Source organism: Sitophilus oryzae, unplaced genomic scaffold (genome assembly GCF_002938485.1).
Source record: "Sitophilus oryzae breed Bouriz unplaced genomic scaffold, Soryzae_2.0 scaffold_1436_pilon_pilon, whole genome shotgun sequence".
NCBI lineage: Eukaryota > Metazoa > Arthropoda > Insecta > Coleoptera > Curculionidae > Sitophilus > Sitophilus oryzae.
In genome coordinates, this window is record NW_022146100.1 from 790,624 (window position 1) to 809,472 (window position 18,849).

The 18,849-nt window shown below is 34.8% G+C and overlaps 1 protein-coding gene across 1 annotated transcript; it reads left to right on the top strand.

The window, feature by feature from the left end:
- Positions 1–8,428: 8,428 nt before the first annotated feature.
- Positions 8,429–16,423, top strand: LOC115876568. The gene is made up of 6 exons (XM_030892383.1): positions 8,429–8,578; positions 8,649–8,690; positions 9,667–9,837; positions 12,925–13,171; positions 15,109–15,290; positions 16,139–16,423. Exons 1-6 carry the CDS (start codon positions 8,523–8,525, stop codon positions 16,368–16,370), a joined length of 930 nt encoding a protein of 309 aa, XP_030748243.1. The 5' UTR covers positions 8,429–8,522; the 3' UTR covers positions 16,371–16,423.
- The last annotated feature ends 2,426 nt before the right edge of the window (positions 16,424–18,849 follow it).

Below are 18,849 nucleotides of genomic sequence, written 5' to 3' on the forward strand. Positions count from 1 at the left end.
CCTTTGCAACTAAAAACTCTCCACCGAGCATAGAGGCTGCTCAGTACCACAAAAATTCAACAAAAACATATTATTTAAAGCTAAAGAAAACAAAGATACAATTATAGATCATATATACTTATGTGGATAAATCAACGCCATAAGTTTAGCATTAAAAAATATGTCTGTAAAAGTCTGTAAGTGTAAAACATCACGACATGCCATTTTCAAGCGTTTTTTACTGCACTTATGAAACGTTCAATAGGTTTCTCTTTTCGGAGGACTTTACTTTGCGCATGCGTATTAAAAGTTGCACGTATTTCCAAAATAATCACAATTTTATACAGTTTAGAAAGTACAAATCGACGGGCAAACCGCTGCCAAAAATGGTGTACAATAAATACCAATTTTGGGAAAAAAGTACCAAAAATACCAAATTAAAACCAAAAATACCAAATTAGTATTATTCTTTTTAGTATCTAAAGAATTTAAGATATTTGGAGCTTTAGGGCCTATTCATGTCAAACTACGATAATTAGGTGAGAAAAAAATAAGCTTAATAAATAATAAAAAAAAATAAATAAATAAATAAATATAAGCTTAATTCGAGTTCAAAAAAAGTACGGTTCTAGAAAGGTTTAAAACAATCGCACAGTCTAATTACGACAATCATTCATGTCAAAAAGTTGCAAAAAATCATATTGTGGCAGTGTTTTGTACCGTTCTAGAACCGTACTTTTTGGGAACTCGAATAAAGCTACTGTCATGACACGTTTAAAAAGTTATTTTAACGGTTCCATTAACATCGATACTTCAAAAATTTTATAAAATAAAAACTAGACATAAAAAGTTATCTATCTATTTGTTACTTATAAGCTCAAAAATATAATTATATGTAGAAAAAAAATAAGAAATTCTAACGAGATCCTTATTATGTTTCCATGATGCGAGTTCTTTAATTTCTTGACATTTTTTCGTATGACGCTATATACCGTTCTTGCGTAAAAATCATTTTTATGCATTGAAAAATTGCAAGCTTGGCAATTAATATCGGGTAAAAATAACCTACTTTTCAAATAGGCCAGCAACCTAATCACGAAACACAAGTAATTATTCATAAGTATGTATATTACGAGGTATATTTTATTGTTAAGTAGGTACTTCCCTTGGACACTAAATATAAAAACTTTAAAATACTTCATATAAAATAGGTCAACACCAAAAATTTTTGATCCTGTAAAAAGCTAGACTAGGCTAGAAATGATGCAATCAGCTTCCCGGCCGTCGCCACGTGCGTCTAATCCACATCCACTGTTGCCAGATGTTCAACAAAATACCTGTATAATACCAGTTTAATACCAAATAAAACCAGTTTATTACCAAATAATACCAGTTTATTACCAAATTAGTACCAAAAATTCCAAATTAGTATCAAAAGTATCAAAAAAATACCAGTATTTTCAAGCGCTTGTACAATAAATACCATCAGCGGTTTGCCCCTCAGTACAAATATGGAAACCAACTTTTCATTGTCATCACATTGTCATAATCATAGGTCATAATCTTATTTTTATTGTGTAACGACGCTTGTTTTTTGCATTTTTTAATTTAAAAATTGTATTAATTACTCTTTTACCGACCGTTTTATATTGCCAAGGATGCAAGTATATTCAGTTTAACTTTGTGCAATTATATTTCTATTTTTTTTCGTTGGACTTTCTAAATACTCGTAAAAATGACTAGAAAGTTTTTAGTGTGTGAAAGTTCAAATATAAAGGTACCCAAATTATCTTTTCATAGGCAAGTAAAGTATTCAGTTGTTTTTTTATTTACAGTAAGCCACATGCATACTATTTGGTTAGATTTCCTAAGAATATTGATATTCCTACAATTTAACATTATACTAACTATATAAAAAAATAAATAATTATAATTATTTTTATTGACAATTTTATTTGCAAAAAACCTCATAGGCCTGTTTCTGGTGCCGAAATATACTACCAGTTAACATACTTAGTGTGCGAACACAGTGCAAGCAGGTTTGCCGCTTACCGGTAGTCGGCGTCAATCTGGGTACCTATTCTTGACATCGTTCGCAATTTTGCGTATACGCATCACGTGTATTGTTATAAACAGGGTATCCCAGAAATAAGTGCAAGTATTTTAAAGGCTGGTAGATTTCGACAAAAGAAACATATTTTCTCTTTATCGTTTTTCAAATAAGTCCAAAATAACGGAGTTATTTTACTTTGAAAATTTCCAAAAAAAATTATTTTTTGCTAAAATTTTGAGAACCACTGGATCTTTTCTGGATTTTCTTTCTTGTAACTTTAATCTACTACCTATGTTGCCATATTATCAAGAAATTATTTTCTTTAAATAAAAACTAAAAAAATTCCAAAAAAATTTTCAAAAAATTCCGAATTTTCAAAAAAAATATTTAGAAAAAAACCTCATTGGCGTGTTTCTGGGGTTGAACTATACTACCAGTTAAGTTAAAATACTTGCACTTATTTCTGGGACACCCTGTATATGGGTACATCGTAGCGCCGCGCCGCGCCGCCTCGCGCTTATAACCTTGAAAAATTAAAGCGTATTATCAAATCGGCTAGTTCACAGTGAAAGCAGGCAGATGGCAGGCAGGCACCGTCAACCAGCGTTCATCGGCGTTCTCGCTTTTACCGGAACGAAAATTTATTTATTTCTGCTTTTGCACGCGCCGACGGCACACAGAGGGTATTAAAAACTAAAAGTTGGCCAAAATTATGTTTTATGATTTTTTTGCTTTTTTGCTTGTAATATTAATTATTAATTAGAGGAGAGGTTGCTAATATGGAACCCCATTTTGTTTTTCCTAAAAAGATGAAAACCCTTTCCACCTGAAACCCTTTCCACCGATCAAATAGGGCCATTCTGTGCAAAATCAAGCAATTGGATGAGGATGCTAGAACAAGAAAGTAATTTGTATATTATAGACGATATTTGAGCGAGGATGGGTGTTATAGGGTAAAGACTATTTCCTTGAAGAATCTATTTAAATCAATGTTTTTTTTGGCAGTGGCAAATATTGGCAAGATTTTTGTACATATTCCAAAGCTGGAGACTTTAAGCATTGAACGGATACTAATTTCCATGCGGAATATTGCCGAATAGTCTTACACCTTATAAAAATGCCTCTGATTTTTTAAATATAAAACATTATAAAGAAATAGAATAGAAGAAAACGTTTCAAAATAAAAATATGGCATAAAACAGGACTTGCCAGCTGGCTCTGTATCCATCATGACAGTTATTATAAACAATTTACACAAAAAAAGCACTACAAGCAATTCCACTATTTTATAATCTTAGAAATATTCAGAATACACTCAAGATAATTCATACTTACAACTGAAATATATTATTTATTTGATAGTCAACTTACGACTTAAAAAATGCTAATAAACGCGCTTACATTTAGTATTTATAGATTTGTATTCAGTTAAGATAAAAAATGAAAATAAAAATATTTCACTTTTGGCCAGGTTTATAGACCAAATACCCCTATGTGCGAGCTGGCGCGGCGGGAGCGGCGTTTGAATATAGTTAGGTTAGGTTAGTTAATCAGGTAAATTTCCTCTTAATTAACTACTTCCGAACCCTGCTCGCATCTCCGAAAAAGCCATATAACAATACACGGCATATACGCAAAGTTACGCATCACGTGTATTGTTATATGGCTTTTTCGGAGATGCGAGATGTGAGCGATATGTGGTCAAGAATAGGTCCCCAGAGACGGCGCTGGTTGCCGGAAAGCAGAAACCCGCATCCACTATGTTCGTACCCTTACACTTATTTCTGAGACACCCTCTATAATTAGAACATTTAGTACTCAATTGTCGTTAAATAACTTTTAGGTAATTTAGGGCTAATAGTGTCGCACACGCGAACACAATAAACTGAGAAGGAGAGAGAGAGCTAAATCCCAAACATCGGTACAATACCGAGCCCCTCTTCCACACTCCACTATAACTTCTCTTCCTCTCCGTTCCGGGTCGCCGTAAACTTTTGGAATATTAACCCCAAGACGGGGATGAAACAGACACACGGTAAGCTCCTAATTAGCATGGCGAGATCTTAAATAATGGTCCGTATTAAGAAACGTTTAAATAATCTGAGAACAAGCAGGTGGCAAGCAAATTTATTCTCTAAATGCGGCGCTATTCTTCGTCGAGAAACTTCCGCGCCCGCCGCGTCGTCTAGCGGCGTCTCCTTTTAGCCGAGGGGGTTCGGGTCGGACTTTCTCGCTTTTCTCTAAGCCTCCATAGATTTACATAAGATTATTTTAAACTGGCGTGCTCTACTCTCGACGACGGTACTTCCCCTCTTTCGCGCTTAGACAGTCCAATACCTCCGAAATTACTAAGGCCGGAGAAAAAGCGTGCCGCCGCGTGACGTCATGATTAAGGAAAGTTATGATTTTACGCATTAGAATACTTCTCCTCAAGGTGCCATGTAGATGTTCCTACGTAGGCGTTCATCTTTTCCTTCCTCATCAGATGGTTCTATCACAGATTATACTGATTATAAACTTATCGTCAACAGCATTGTTTTTCGTGGTTCCAATTTTCGGAGTCGCGCACTAGTTAGGTTACTAGTTTGCGCACATAGCACGTCCACTTAAGGCCTCTAAAATTGTGCACAGCGCCTGACCGGCCCAGTTATTACGATGTTTAAAAGCGAGTTTATTTTTGCGCACAGGAAATTTTACTCGTTTGCTCATCGTCATAAAAAACAATTTTCGTATCACGACCTAGAGACAAGGGACAATATTTTCATCTGTATACATATAAGTATACCTAATCTGTGGTTTTGTTAAGAGTGCTTGGAAGTCCTGTATATGCCTGTCCTATGACGAATATTTCTCAGCCAGGATAGCTTCCTTCGGCCTTTCCCCTTTTGCCCCCCTCGGTTTTACCCTGGAGAATTAGAGGCCGATAGCATTCTCCACGTAGTATGTGTACCAAACATGCTATTTTCCTCTTCTTGATGATTTCGAAGAGTTCACGTTCTTCTAGACCAGCTCTTCTGAGAATATCTCCATTCCTCACACGGTCACAACCCAGGGCACTCTTAGCATTCGTCGTAGGGTCCACATTTCGAAGGCTTCAATTCTGTTTATTGTTGCTACCTTCAGTGTCCATGCTTCCACACCGTATAACAAAACGGACCAGACATAGCACTTCACCATTCTGTAATGAATAAGGTCGAAGTTCAAGTTCCTATCTGTGAGAAACCTTTTTAGATGTTTCAGCTAGAGTAAATTAACAGATAGGAGTATTAGGGCCGACTAAACTAAATACCCCGTGCTTGTCTGTGATACAGATGCAGTAGTTCATCCACTACCAAGCTCCACAGTAGGGGGGAGGTTACTCCACCTCATGGAATTCCTTGCGTTGTTTTAACAACTACAATTTTGATACCAATCTGAACCTCTGTTGTCCGTGTTGACAGCATTTCCCAAAACCAGGGAATTATCGTTCTGTTCACACCTCTTATTTCTAGAGATCGCTTGACCATCTTGTGGTCCTTGGTTGGCAACCTTCTTTATGAAACATGATTTCAAAGAAACCGAGAAAAGCGCAATAAACTCGCTACGTCAAAGTTAAACGTGAATCGTTAAACGTAATACAAAAATTACCAAAAGACTTTCATTGAGCTTGGTCCCACCTTTTTTATGTATTAATATAAAAATATTATTAAAACTTGTTTCTTGATCTTTTTGTTCCATTATTCTTCTTCTGTATCACTAGCTCTTACAGCGGTCAGCCATCACCACTTTTGTTCAGTTATTATAGTTATTTTCTGTTGTCTAACCGCCCAAAATATCTAATTTTAATGTTGCTGATTTTACAAAGATAAAAATCCAAAATATGTATTATCTATTAACATGGATTTGAACGATAATAGGTAAGAACACTAAATTGATTCAAATAACGCTAACATTTGCCTATAAAGTAGTGTCGCTATCTTAATTTGTATGAAAATATGACATCTGGTTTATCCCATGGTACAAAGAAAACAAGGTATGATCGATAGCGGCCCCAATTTCGTTAAGTTTGCGCATACCACCTGTGACGTCATACGCTATACAAAAAAATATCCATATTGTTCAATTGCCACTTGCCACTAATAAAAAAAGACTTAAAATAGGGAAGAATTAGGACATAACCCCAAAAGTTATGTCAAATCATCGAGCTTGACATTTGAAAAATTATTTTCACATTTTGACACAATCAAATTTCACAGATGACACAATCTGTTTGACAGTTTGAAATTGGCGCGTAGAGCTTGCCGACCAATGGTGCAGTTTATAACCTGTGACATAGTGACCAACCTGCGCAATATCATACCTTGTATTCTTTGTATCATGGGTTTTTCCCATATAGTCTTCAAATGGTCTAAAAATCAGCAGGAATGACCTATTATGCAGTAAAGACACTATTGTTGAATCATTGGTAGCTCTTTTGTGGGCATTTCACAAATAAAATCAATTGTCTCATCAAAAACTGAAAATGCAAAACAGATAGTAAGCTTTATCAGGTTTATAAATATCTAAACAAATAATCATACTCACGTCTATTCATTTCCTATAATCCAACTATATTTTAACCAATATTTTAATATCCTAGCCCAAGTAAATAATGAAAAATACACTTTTTATATCAACAATAGTAACGGGTATACCCAGTTTTCAAGGATTTCAGTAAATCTTTAATATCCAGGATTAAAAAAAACACGATTCTTGATTTGAGGTTAGGTCATTCACTACCAACATGACGTTAGCCACGGGCCACCGGTCATTCTGTCACCGAACTAGTAAGGGGCTGTCTTTTAATATATCGATAACACATTTTTCTAACAGAGAAAAATGCAATTACGCGTGGGTTACTCTCGTTTTTGCCTTGTTTGGCAAAATATCTAAGATGTAACATCTCTGGGACTATGCGTATATTGCTTTCTTTGATGGTCCCTCGAATAACGCTAACATTTGTCTATAAAGTTGTGTCGCTATTTTAATTTCTATGAAATGTTTAATAGAAATTAAAAAAATATTATAAAATTATAAAGTTAGAATAGTATACGGTTTTATATTAACTCTAAGTATTTTGAAGTTTAAATAAAACATTCATAAAAAATATACATCTTTCATTTTACATTTTTCTTTTAAGTCCTTCAATTTAATAGTTGTTAGCAAGAAGTTTCATGTTTAAAATATAGCAAAAGAATTTTTAGGCCAGAATAGAGGAAGCCTTGGTCTTTAAGGTGGTATTAGTGCGTCCCGGTTTAACTTTAAGCCCGAGAGGAGAAAACCTTTAGAGGGAGGCAAGCTGAGAGTTTTCCGAAACTTACTAAACTTTTACATATTTAATTGCTCCCGGTCCTTATCGTCTTTATAATTTCTCTTCCTGTCGCTTTGTTTAAATCATTTAATAGATTAGATTGCGAAAGAGGGCTTAATTAACTTTTATCTACCTTGATTTTAGTGTCTTCATCAAGTTCGACTCGCCAGGTTATCTCGAATTGTAGAAATGGCGAATCGTTTAGTAAATTTGTTGTTATTTGGATACAATTATTGTATCACAGCAAAATAAATTATGTGTAGACTTTATACCGAGTGATCCGAATTGTATTCGGTGTAAGAATGTGTTTAGGGTCATGTAAATGATTACTCGATTGCTGCCATACTAATACTAATTTATTCTACCTTTGTATAATATAAATTTATAATGTTCGATTGATTATTGCTATGGTTGTAAAATATTAAAACTACGTTACTTTAATACTAATTATTGTTAATAGCAGAGTTTACTCATAAGAATAAGCATTTGATTTGGTTGCACCACATCGGGAAACTTCGGCAGTCTGTCCTATAAATGTATGTCCTAAATTTTTTCCCAATAATTTTTTCCAAATTTTTCCAAAAATTTGTGTCTGGGTGTTTTTTGACATGAAACATAGATAAATGAAACAAGTTAAGATTGGAATGTGCCCATAAGGACAATGTAATAACTATTTGGCGCTATTTTTGCAACGGTGGCAAACCAAAGCTTTTGATAATTTCGGATCGGTTCGACTTTTTCCGGAATTATGTCACCAAATATTATTTATTCAAATTTATTATTTTTTTTCTTTTAATTATATAAATAAAATACAGTGTACCAAACCAATTGCCCATTAGTGCAATTCCTCGCCATATGCCATACCATCCTGTATACAAAATATGTAGCACTCATAGTAACTTTTACCCTCAAAATTTTCTTCGAATCATTAAAAGTACTTTGAGACAAAACAAAACAGAATCGGACCTATGTTGATAAGAAAAATAAATTTAATTTTTGCTTGAGGTGAATCTCCCCACGAGAAATGGCACATGTTTTTTATATACTGTATATATACTGTCATTTTGGCAATCAAATATTATTAAAAATTTGAAACGACAAAATTTTATCCCGTTTTTAAAAATTCACAGTTCGATTTCTTCTTAAAGTGTTATATTAACTATGGCCGATGAGGCACCTGCAGGAGACCCCGGTCCCCCAGTAGCAGAATCCACAGGGTACACAATTAATTAGATTTATTCGCTAACAACATGAGATAAACTATAAATTTATTTTGTTGCTTTTTAGGATAGACCCAAATCGCTCTGCTGCATCAACTACAGGAGCACGGTAAGTGATTCAGTTAAAAACTGGTAAATCCTTCAAATTTTGTTCTGATAAAATAAAAAATCAGCTTAAAAACGAGCTTAAATAGTTATTTTTATACAAGACGATAAAATAAATGGTATTTTATCGTCAGTAAATGGTATTTTATCGTCAGAAAAGATTAATCCACGAGCGATGAAATCGCGAGTGAATTCCTCCACTAAATTAAAAAAAAAAAACACGAAACACACCTAATAACACAGTCCAAAATGCAAAATATTTATCATTTCTATTTCACATAATTTGACACAAAATTATAACCCATAATTTGGCAAGAGTTTGACAACTCTCAAAAATCTTAAGTCGAGTTCATACGCATTGGCGTCCGTTCATCGTTCTGTTAAACCAATAATATTGAAATATGATCTGTCGTTTTTGAAATAAACCAATAAAACTGGTTAAAAACAACAAGAGATGACGCATGACGGATTTATATATTAACCCATCCATAGTTAACTTAAAAAATATTAGAAACTTTTTTTATTTGAATAAATGGATTGGTATGGACGTCATCTGCTTTTTTTCTGTAATCGTCTGTCGAAATATTACCTGAGAAAAAAAAAACAGAGTATATTAAGAATTACCTTGGATCTTATAAATCTTATTCGTGAATACATACAGCCTCGACACTAACAGTATTATTTTTACTTCTAATAAAATAATACGTCTGTCCGTGCTGTAGCTACGGGGTATTCGTGAGAGGGGAAACGATATTCTCTCGATGTTTTTCGTAAAAAATTAGACGACGCGTCCCATCAATAATAATTCGACAAATTTGCAAGTAGCCAATAAAATGAGTGGGCGGAGCGATTTGCGGTGACGTACTCGCCAAGTCGACGTATAAAATATATTGCTGTTTATTTAAATGTTTTTTGTCCGCATTCCTTTCATAGACACAGATCCAGCCGACGAAAAGTTTACTATTACTGTTATATTGTAGGCTGGCAACTACAGATCCTCTAAACACGGAATTTCTCTACTACAGTTCTGTGCTGAGGACTTTAGCACCCACATTATCCCAGGAAGGAGATCGTCGAAACATTTGCCCTTGGATCAGAAAATTATATAGACCTGAATATCAAAGCTCGAAATTTAGAGAAAAAAGAAATAGGTAAGTATTAATCCTAGATCATATATTATAATTACGTGGATAAATCAACGCCACAAGTTTAGCATTAAAAAATATGTCTCCAACATCACGACATGCCATTTTCAAACCTTCTTTATTGCACTTATGAAACGTCCAATAGGTTTGTCTTCCTCGAGGACCTTACTTTGCGCATGCGCATTAAAAGTTGCACGTATTTCCAAATATTCACAATTTTATACGGGTTAGAAAGTACAAATTATACATTGTTATGGAAACCAACTTTTCATTGTCATCATATTGTCATAATCTTATTTCCATTGTGTATCGACGAGACGCTTGTTTTTTGAGTTTTTTATTTTAAAAATTGTATTAATGGGCTCTTTCACAAAAAATAAAATACCCAATTCAAGGACAAAATCTGAAATAGAAGACTATTTTCAGTATATTTATCCAAAAAAATTAGTTCCATAACATTGAATAATTTTTTTATAGGCCCTCAAAATTGCTTTAATTTGAAATAATTTTAAAGCGCCAATTGATGACGTATGAAAAATACGCCCAATCATATTGCAGAACCGTGCTCGTGCGCCAGCCACCAACTGGCAACATTGCGATTTGATTTGACCAGCACCACCTCAATTCAAGACCAATCAACATGATATGGGCAAGGCAAATATGGCGGCGAAGGCAGCGCATTATTAAATTGTTTACCTTTAAACTGAAAAGCCGGTAGTGGTTTCTCGTTCCGATTGCATACCAGAAATAATTAATTATCTCTAGTTTGTTGTGCTTCTGCAACACGTTTGTTTAGTTCTTAGTGTTCAGTGCATGGTGTGATCAGAAAATTGTGATAAAATAACAGTGTAATAAAAATCCAAACCAGACATTCCGCATAGGGAACTTCAAATTGTTGTGCTTGTCGTACTCCTCTATTATTAATTAATTTAAGGTAAGAACTAGAAGTATTTATCAAGATATTACACCTGAATGAGTAAAAAGCCTTCACCGCCAGTCTGCATAGTACTTTATAATGGTTACTTACAATAATCGAAAGATAGGTATTAAAGGGTAGGTATTAACATTTTATTGTAGCATACCTTTTACATGCTCTGTTCCAAATTGTCACGAGAATTATAGAGGGGGTCCCAAGGTTTCTGCTTTTATATTCCCCAAAAATGACGAGCTTCGTAAAAAATGGTTGACAGCTATTAAAAGAGATAATTTCACTCCTACTAGTAGTTCTTGGGCAAGAAGTGCATTAAATATGCCTCAAAAAGGCCAAAGGCCAAAGCCTCTGTTACCCTAGTGAGGATGTAGTTATGGCTACGGCTTACACTTACCTCACAAGATATTGACAACATTCACATTTGAAAATATAAATGGCCTGGATGTAAGTCTTTTTTTAGGTCACACTTGCTCCTCACATATGTCAGAATTTATTATTAAATCCATCTTGTTTAGAATATCCAATATTTAGTTTTTTTTATATATAAAATCTTGAAACACATATTATATTTTTTAGTTATGCTCACCTATTATAGTTCAAATTTATTCCCATTTGTCTAATGCTGCAATAACAAAACATAGGAAAAATATTCCATATTTTTTGACCCAAGTCAGTGTAGTTTACACCAAGAGCATTTACCAAGGCTTTTACTAAGACAAGTAACTTCCTATACTGTCCATAATAGTATATATTTATCAAACGTGCAGTAAATTCTAAACTATGGTAGGTAAGTGTCTGCAATTGAATATTTAGTTTATATTGCTATTTTCTGTCATATATTTCTGGTTATTTCTTTTTCCGATGATTTTGAACACCCTATATATGCTACCTCAAGTTTGAATATTTACAGACTAGTACACTACCTACCTATTTTCTGAGAAAGCAGACCTTTTTATAAAAAGTAACTAACTGATGTTTTCATAAAAGTAATAATACAAAAAATTCCATACTTATGTGGAGAGCTTTAGACTCCTTGTATATTAAAGAATTAGTGAAATATTACGTAATCTGACCCGACATTTGTGTGAAAAATGTCTATTTGGAAATAAAACAGGTTTTAAAATACGCCCCAAATAAAGCACTTCTAACTCCGCCATATTGGAAAAGGTTGAATGGCCTTGTGTGGAAGTGGTGGTGGGTCAGCATGGTGGCCCGGCCGTGTTGCCGCTTTTCAACATGCCAGGTGTGACGTATTAAAAATAAAGTGCGGATTTTTATTCTGGGCTTTTTTGTTTTTATTTATTTTCTTAAGAACGACTTCAAATTTTTCGAAAGTGAGAAGCAGAAAATTCTAGAATGAATTGCTTTATTCAATTATGCTAATTCCGAAATATAGGGAAAGAGCTCATTACGCTTTTATCGACCGCTTTTATATAGCTAAGGATGCAAATGTGTTCAGTGAGAAGTTAATTTTAAGTTATTAATTTATTATTTCAATTATATTTCTATTTTTTCTCGTTCGACTTTCTAAATACTCGTAAAAATGACTAGAAAGTGTTTGGTGTGTGGAAGTTCTAATATAAAAGTCCCCGAATTATCTATTCATAGTAAAGTATTCAGTTGTTTTTTTATTTGTATTAAACCACATGGATACTTTCTGGTTAGATTTCCTAAGAATATTGATATTCGTATGAAGTGGCTAAATGTATTTTTTATATTGTTTAATATTTATGACAGTAAACATTGAATTTATTGTTCAAATATATGCATTTTACAAATTACATTATTAAAATTAATGTTCAAATTTGGCGCGTGGACGCTAGGTCCTCGACAAGGACCCATAGAGTAGAAGCACAGCGTGTGCAACAAAAAAATAAGATAAATGGAAGTCGTTGATATGTTTGCGACAGTTTTCATAGTGATTTACTTATCCACGTAAGTAGGTATATAATATTATCTAGGCTGGATACGCATAAAAAATGAAATAAGTTTAGATTGGAAAGTGCCCATAAGGACAATGTATATTAAATACTATTTGGTTTGGCCCCTCTACACCTTGCGTTGGCCATGATATCATGTCTGTAACTTATTTATTTATGTAATTCCTAGATGTTGATATAGTCAATAAGAACAGTTAAGTAAATTTAGGTATTATTTTTTAGGTACTTAAGTTACCTTACAAATTCCCTACTTCTCGATGAATCAGTGGATATTTTCCGAGAGTTCCCTCCAGACGGTGCCCTAGCCGATTTGGAAACTTTCCATCCCAAACCTGTACCAGCTGCCCAGTGGGAGATTGATAACATGTGGCAGGACACACTCCAGCATCTGCCTGAAGAGTTTCAGCTTCTTGAGTGTTTTATCCACGATTCTGCCGAATTGTGTAAACATGATCATGGATATGACAAGGTAAAATACAAACATGCGTCCTCGGAAACCGCCGGGATCTCTGGGATCTGTAATAATGATTATACCGGGTGATGCTATGGCATTGGGAACATTGGAAATCCCACTGACTCCACTTTGTTGTTGCAGGCATGTTTCGGTCCCACTAGAGGCTACTCAAGTAGCATTTTCACGACTTGCGACCACATGTTTACTAAACACAACGTTGAATTAGTTACAAAAAATAGTTAGCTCCGTATCTTGGGTATTAAAATAAATGTAAACGTTGTGGTAACGTTGTGCCGACGTTGAACTAGTACTACAACAAAGTAAAAGCTTCTACGACATCGAATAAACGTTGTCTTGTAACCTTATTTTTTGCTTAAGTGATTTTTATGTGATTCGGACAACGTAGTTACAATGTTGGGCAATAAAGAGTTTTCCGACGTCACTTTTAGGACCTATTCCAACGTTATGCAAACGTCGTCTGTTTTATTAATTCCAACGTTGTTTAGATCTTCTTGTTCTTACGTTGGTAGGACGTCGAGCCACTACCTTTTTGCAACTGTATTGAACCATAACCTTTAAATCTTAAATTTTCACTTCATTGTTCTGTTCAGTCAGACAGTTTGGTGCTGTTTTTGTTTTTATAAAAAAAACTTAATTAAAATGGGACATAAGAAAGGTACATATAAAACTAAATTTAAATATACATCGACATATTACCGATACTTTATCCACTCTCTCGTTTATTTAGAACATAGAGGGCGGCACAAGCTAGACTCTAGGATGACTAAATTAGGCAATCTTGCGACTAGTATACTACCTGTTAAGGCTGAACTGCGACTTTATTAGTCCAGTATGCGACTACTCGAACTACTCCATGTTAATCTCCAAAACAACAAAGTGAAAGCCGCCATGTTGTTGAATAAGAAAATGTTTTGTTCCTAAAATAGCAATTCCCGCTTTTTGAATACATTAACTTGAAATATTTGACCCTAAGCAACACGCGGAAACAATTTTTTCGACTGTGAATAAATTATCCTCATTTTACTACAAAAAAATTCAAGAAATTGTTTAAAACTTCTTTAATTTTAAGGCCCATTAGTATTTTTCAAAGTAGAAACAATATATTTATCAATAAAGTTGTTTGCGTTTAAGTTTTTTGCCTTGGGTAACGAGTTACAGAGTCGGTTAAAGTGTTTCAATAATTATGATTTTCAAACATCCTCCACACTTAAATTCTTTTGTTTTGTTTTCCTTTACTGCCATCTGGCACATGTCTCTAACTAAATCATAGAAATAATATTTTTACTATAATTATCCCAATTTAGGATAAAACGCGACTTAAACGCCATATTATTATAGTTTTGTATTTCTGTGAATTAGGATTTTAAACAACGTTGCAGTTTGTACTAAATTAGGCTGCTAGCCAACGTCGGTATCCAACGTCGTTTCGACCCAAAAATTATTGTCCAAACTAGTGCAGACTAGGGTTGGCACGAGGTTGTGCCGACGTTGCGTCCCGACGTTTTGTCGCGTGACACAACGTTGTCCCGACGTCCAAATGCTGCTTGGGTATTAAGACATCCAGTAACCTGTTTGCTCTTCTGAATTCGCGTTTGTATTTCTTCTTTGCGCAAACCCTCGTTGTTGATAGTAGCACCCAGGTATATAAATTTGTCTACTTGTTGAATCTAGACGTTAACATTAATGAAGACTTCAAAACAAGCGTTAGAATTGACAGCTAAGTATTCCAGCTTTTTTTACACTAACTTGAAGTCCTCATTTGTTATATTCTTGATAAAGACTTTTAGTTATGAACTCCCGATCGTATGAGACCTGCCCAATCAGAACCTGATCGTCTGCAAAGCTCAATGGGTGCTCTCTACCAATGGGTATTCCCATACCTTGGCCATATTTTCTAATCACAATCCTTACATGATTAAACTTTGTTATAGATTCTAGATCAAGAATTTCAATTTTTCCTGTACTTGGCCAAACCCTATGCCTCTATGATTACTGGCGGCGCAGAAAGAACAAGAATAGCTGCGTGGTTGCAAATACTGTGTTCAATATGCGGAAATGAATGCTGTTCCCATATGAAAGCGATTAGAAATGATTATATGATGGCAATGCTAGGGTAAGGTGTCTTTTGTTTATCATTAGGTGATCCATATGGAGTATGTTTGGCCCTCTGTTTTAGACCTGCTCGGTGTTGAGATTTGAACACCGGTGATAGATGTTGATGACCACCGGTGTTTCAGTCGGTGTACCGGTATCAACACCGACATCGGTGTTTATCTCAACACCGGTGTTCGTTTCAGCACCGGTGTTCATCTAAAACACCGGTGTTTATCGCGACACCGTTGTTTATCTCAACACCGTATCGGTGTGGATGTCGATGGTGCCGTTTTTTTGTTTTTTTTTTAGTTTTTTTTAATCGTTTCAAAATTTAAATAATTTTCATTCAATTTTCACAGATAATGTATCTATGTTGCCGCTATAAGAACAAATACTAAAAACAGAATTAAATAAATGTTTATAAATAAAAAAATACTTTCACTAAACATTATCTTTTAAGTAAGAATTTTACATAGAATATTTCAAGTCCTCGGTGGCCGCGTGGTTAAAGCGTTAGGACTTTACGCTGCTTTGACGTTGGAGCCGTGGTAAGGCAGGTTCGAACCCTAGTAAAGGCAATTTTTTTAATCGTTTTTTTATTTTTACATATTTTTACATATTTATTTTTAATTTATACATATTTTTTATTGATTAATACAATTTTTAGTAATGCGTTTCTTCATTTTTTTTTAATTTCTTATACGCGCATTCAAAGTTTCAGCTAAATCGAAAAAAAAGTTTATAATAATATAGTGTTAAATGTTGTATAGATAATGAATGGTACGGAACCCCTCGTGCGCGAGTCCGACTCACGCTTGACCAATTTTTTTCAGTATATTATTGTAGCTTTCTATCTCATTTTATCAGGTACCTCATAGATTTGAGAGCAGTGGGCCCATTCGCACAATACCCCTCCTGGCAGATGCTGAAACCACTGGCCGAAGTCGCCCTCGCCGCCGCTGACAACTGCCAGGTCACCGATCCCACCGGTTGCTACGCCAATGATTTTCTGGCCGAACAGCCCGTGCCAGACGACGGGGCTTTCTGCTATATCGCCCTAAGTGGTGATTTGGTATCCAGAAATATTGCGCCCAATTGATTATGTGTCTTAATTTAATTTGTATATTTCGGTGTAATAAAAATCAAAGTGTTTTCATGTATTTAAATGTGATGAAAATGTCATAAGTTGACATATGATATATCATTCTATTCAGAGTGTCATTTTCTATCGAATAAAGCAGAAATATACCGAGGGTGCCATTTCAAAATCAAAAATTGTAGTCATTTCCGGTAAAACAGGAAGTGACTAAAACACTTGATTACGTCAATCAATTCTAATTTATGTTATATGTACTAACATACCAAATCTCGTTTATTTATCTGAAAAATAAAAATGTTATAGGGGTGAGCTAAAAACAGTTTGTTAAAAAAACCATGAAAATAGGTCTAAAAATAAAAACAAATATAACGATAAATTTGGCGAAAAACTTTCCCGTGTGGTAAAAATGAAAATGATACACCCTCTTCGTCATAACCGCCACCATCCCTTGCCTACAGGGGTGACTTTTACCGCCGATGCCCTTCTATGAAAATAACTGTCATCTATTTCGCAGATAAGATCGTAATTGAATCGGCTCGGCGGCCGATTTGCACACAGGCGCTGTCGTGGAATGTGTATACACTATTATTTCGAAAACGGGCGGGAGAAATATTGCGAAACGTTTGGGCCTTTTGTTCTGGCGAACGGACAGGGCTAAACGTCGCCAATTTCGGGGTCGAATAATAAATATCAGACGATTAATCGCTAAATGGAATACTTTTTTTGTTTTTTTTTTCCGGTAGGCGGTTGGTTGTTAAAAACGATACAAAAAATAATTCCACAATCGCAAACGGGTTTTCGCACCAACCGGCACCGTCGATTCCATATTTTCCATCCGCCAACTACTAGGAAAAAGTAAAAGAGAAGCAGTCCAAACTTTATGTTGCATTCATCGACCTCACAAAAGCCTTCGACTCTGTGAACAGAGATGAAAAAGTTCGGAGTACCCAACAAATTTCTTACAGTGTGTAAAAGCCATAACAACAACAAGTCAAGAGTGTCACATTATGGGTCACTGAGCGATCCCTTCCTAACAAATACAGTATATATATACAATACTTCAACATATTCATGGCAGCGCTCTCCATTATAGTGAACTGCATGAGAGATGATTGGGCATTAGAAACAGATACGATGGCGCGGCGGTCTGTTCAATATAAAAAGACTCAGGCAAAAACACGTACAAAATTCATCACAGAACTTCAATACGCTGATGATTGCGCTCTAGTTGCAAAAATGTTACAGTAATTACAAGAAATGTTGAACACATATACCTGGGCATACGAGGCTTTGGGTCTTAAGCTAAACATCGACAAAACTAAAATCATGTGCACTCCCCCAGAAGGTCACAACAATGCTATAAAAATCGGAGAAGAACTACTGGAATATGTAGCGGAATTCAATTACCTCGGCAGTTTGATTTCGGAAAAGGCCAATATCGACTCTGAAATTCAGCACAGGATTAGCAGCGCCTCAAGAGCATTCTGGAAATAATGACTTTTCTGTGACTGAAAAGCCCGATACGTGATGTTATCTGTCTACCACACTCCAGACACTGAAAAATCTCATTGCTTTGTTACCTCTTTACTTTTTGGTTGTTGCTGTTAACTGACTTCATAATTCTTCTACATTCCGTTCTATTGTGAGCTGCTTCTGTCCACTCATTCTGCTTGCTAATTCCCTTTAAGTTTTCGTGGAAAATATCCTTGTACCTTTTGAGTTGTCCACCCGGCCTCCTCTTACCGTCTACAAGCTCACCGTAAAGCAGAGATTTTGGTACGCGGTTTTCTTGCATTCTGCATACGTGACCAGCCCATCTGAAGCGGGACTTTTTAATCATGATTTCAATACTCTCGCAGTTAGCTTTTTTAAGGACCGATACATTTGAGACATGATGTCTCTAGCTATACTTGTTAAGTTGTACAGGGTAGGTCAAATTTGACGCTTTTAAATGGAAACACCCTTTTCTATAGGAGATAGGCGAAAACTAATATCGGTGTCGGGAGCTCAATTTTCACCAGAAACATCATGGTGAAAAACGCATATCGATATCTGTTACCGTTTCAGAGTTACAGTTTTTCAAAAATATGCATTTTTAACAAATCGCTATAACTTTTTTGCTATGGAAAATTTTGAATTTTTATGAAAACATTTCTAAAGCAACTTTTTACGTAGAATTTAATGGTTTAAGTATAATTTTTTTTAAATTAATATTTTAAGAATTATCAACAGAAAATTTGATTTTTTATATGGGACACCCTGTATATTTTTAATTTATTGAAAAGAATTTAAAATTACCTTTCCAAAAATATAACACACTTGATATTTTGCTCCATTCCTCTTCGAGATATAGAGTATATAAAGTAGGCTTTGAACGACACCGGCTGTAATGCAATAAAATTCTAGCTGTGAGCATCAATTAAAACGAAAATAATATTTGCTATGAGAGGTGCAGAATTTTATAACAATTTAAAATATA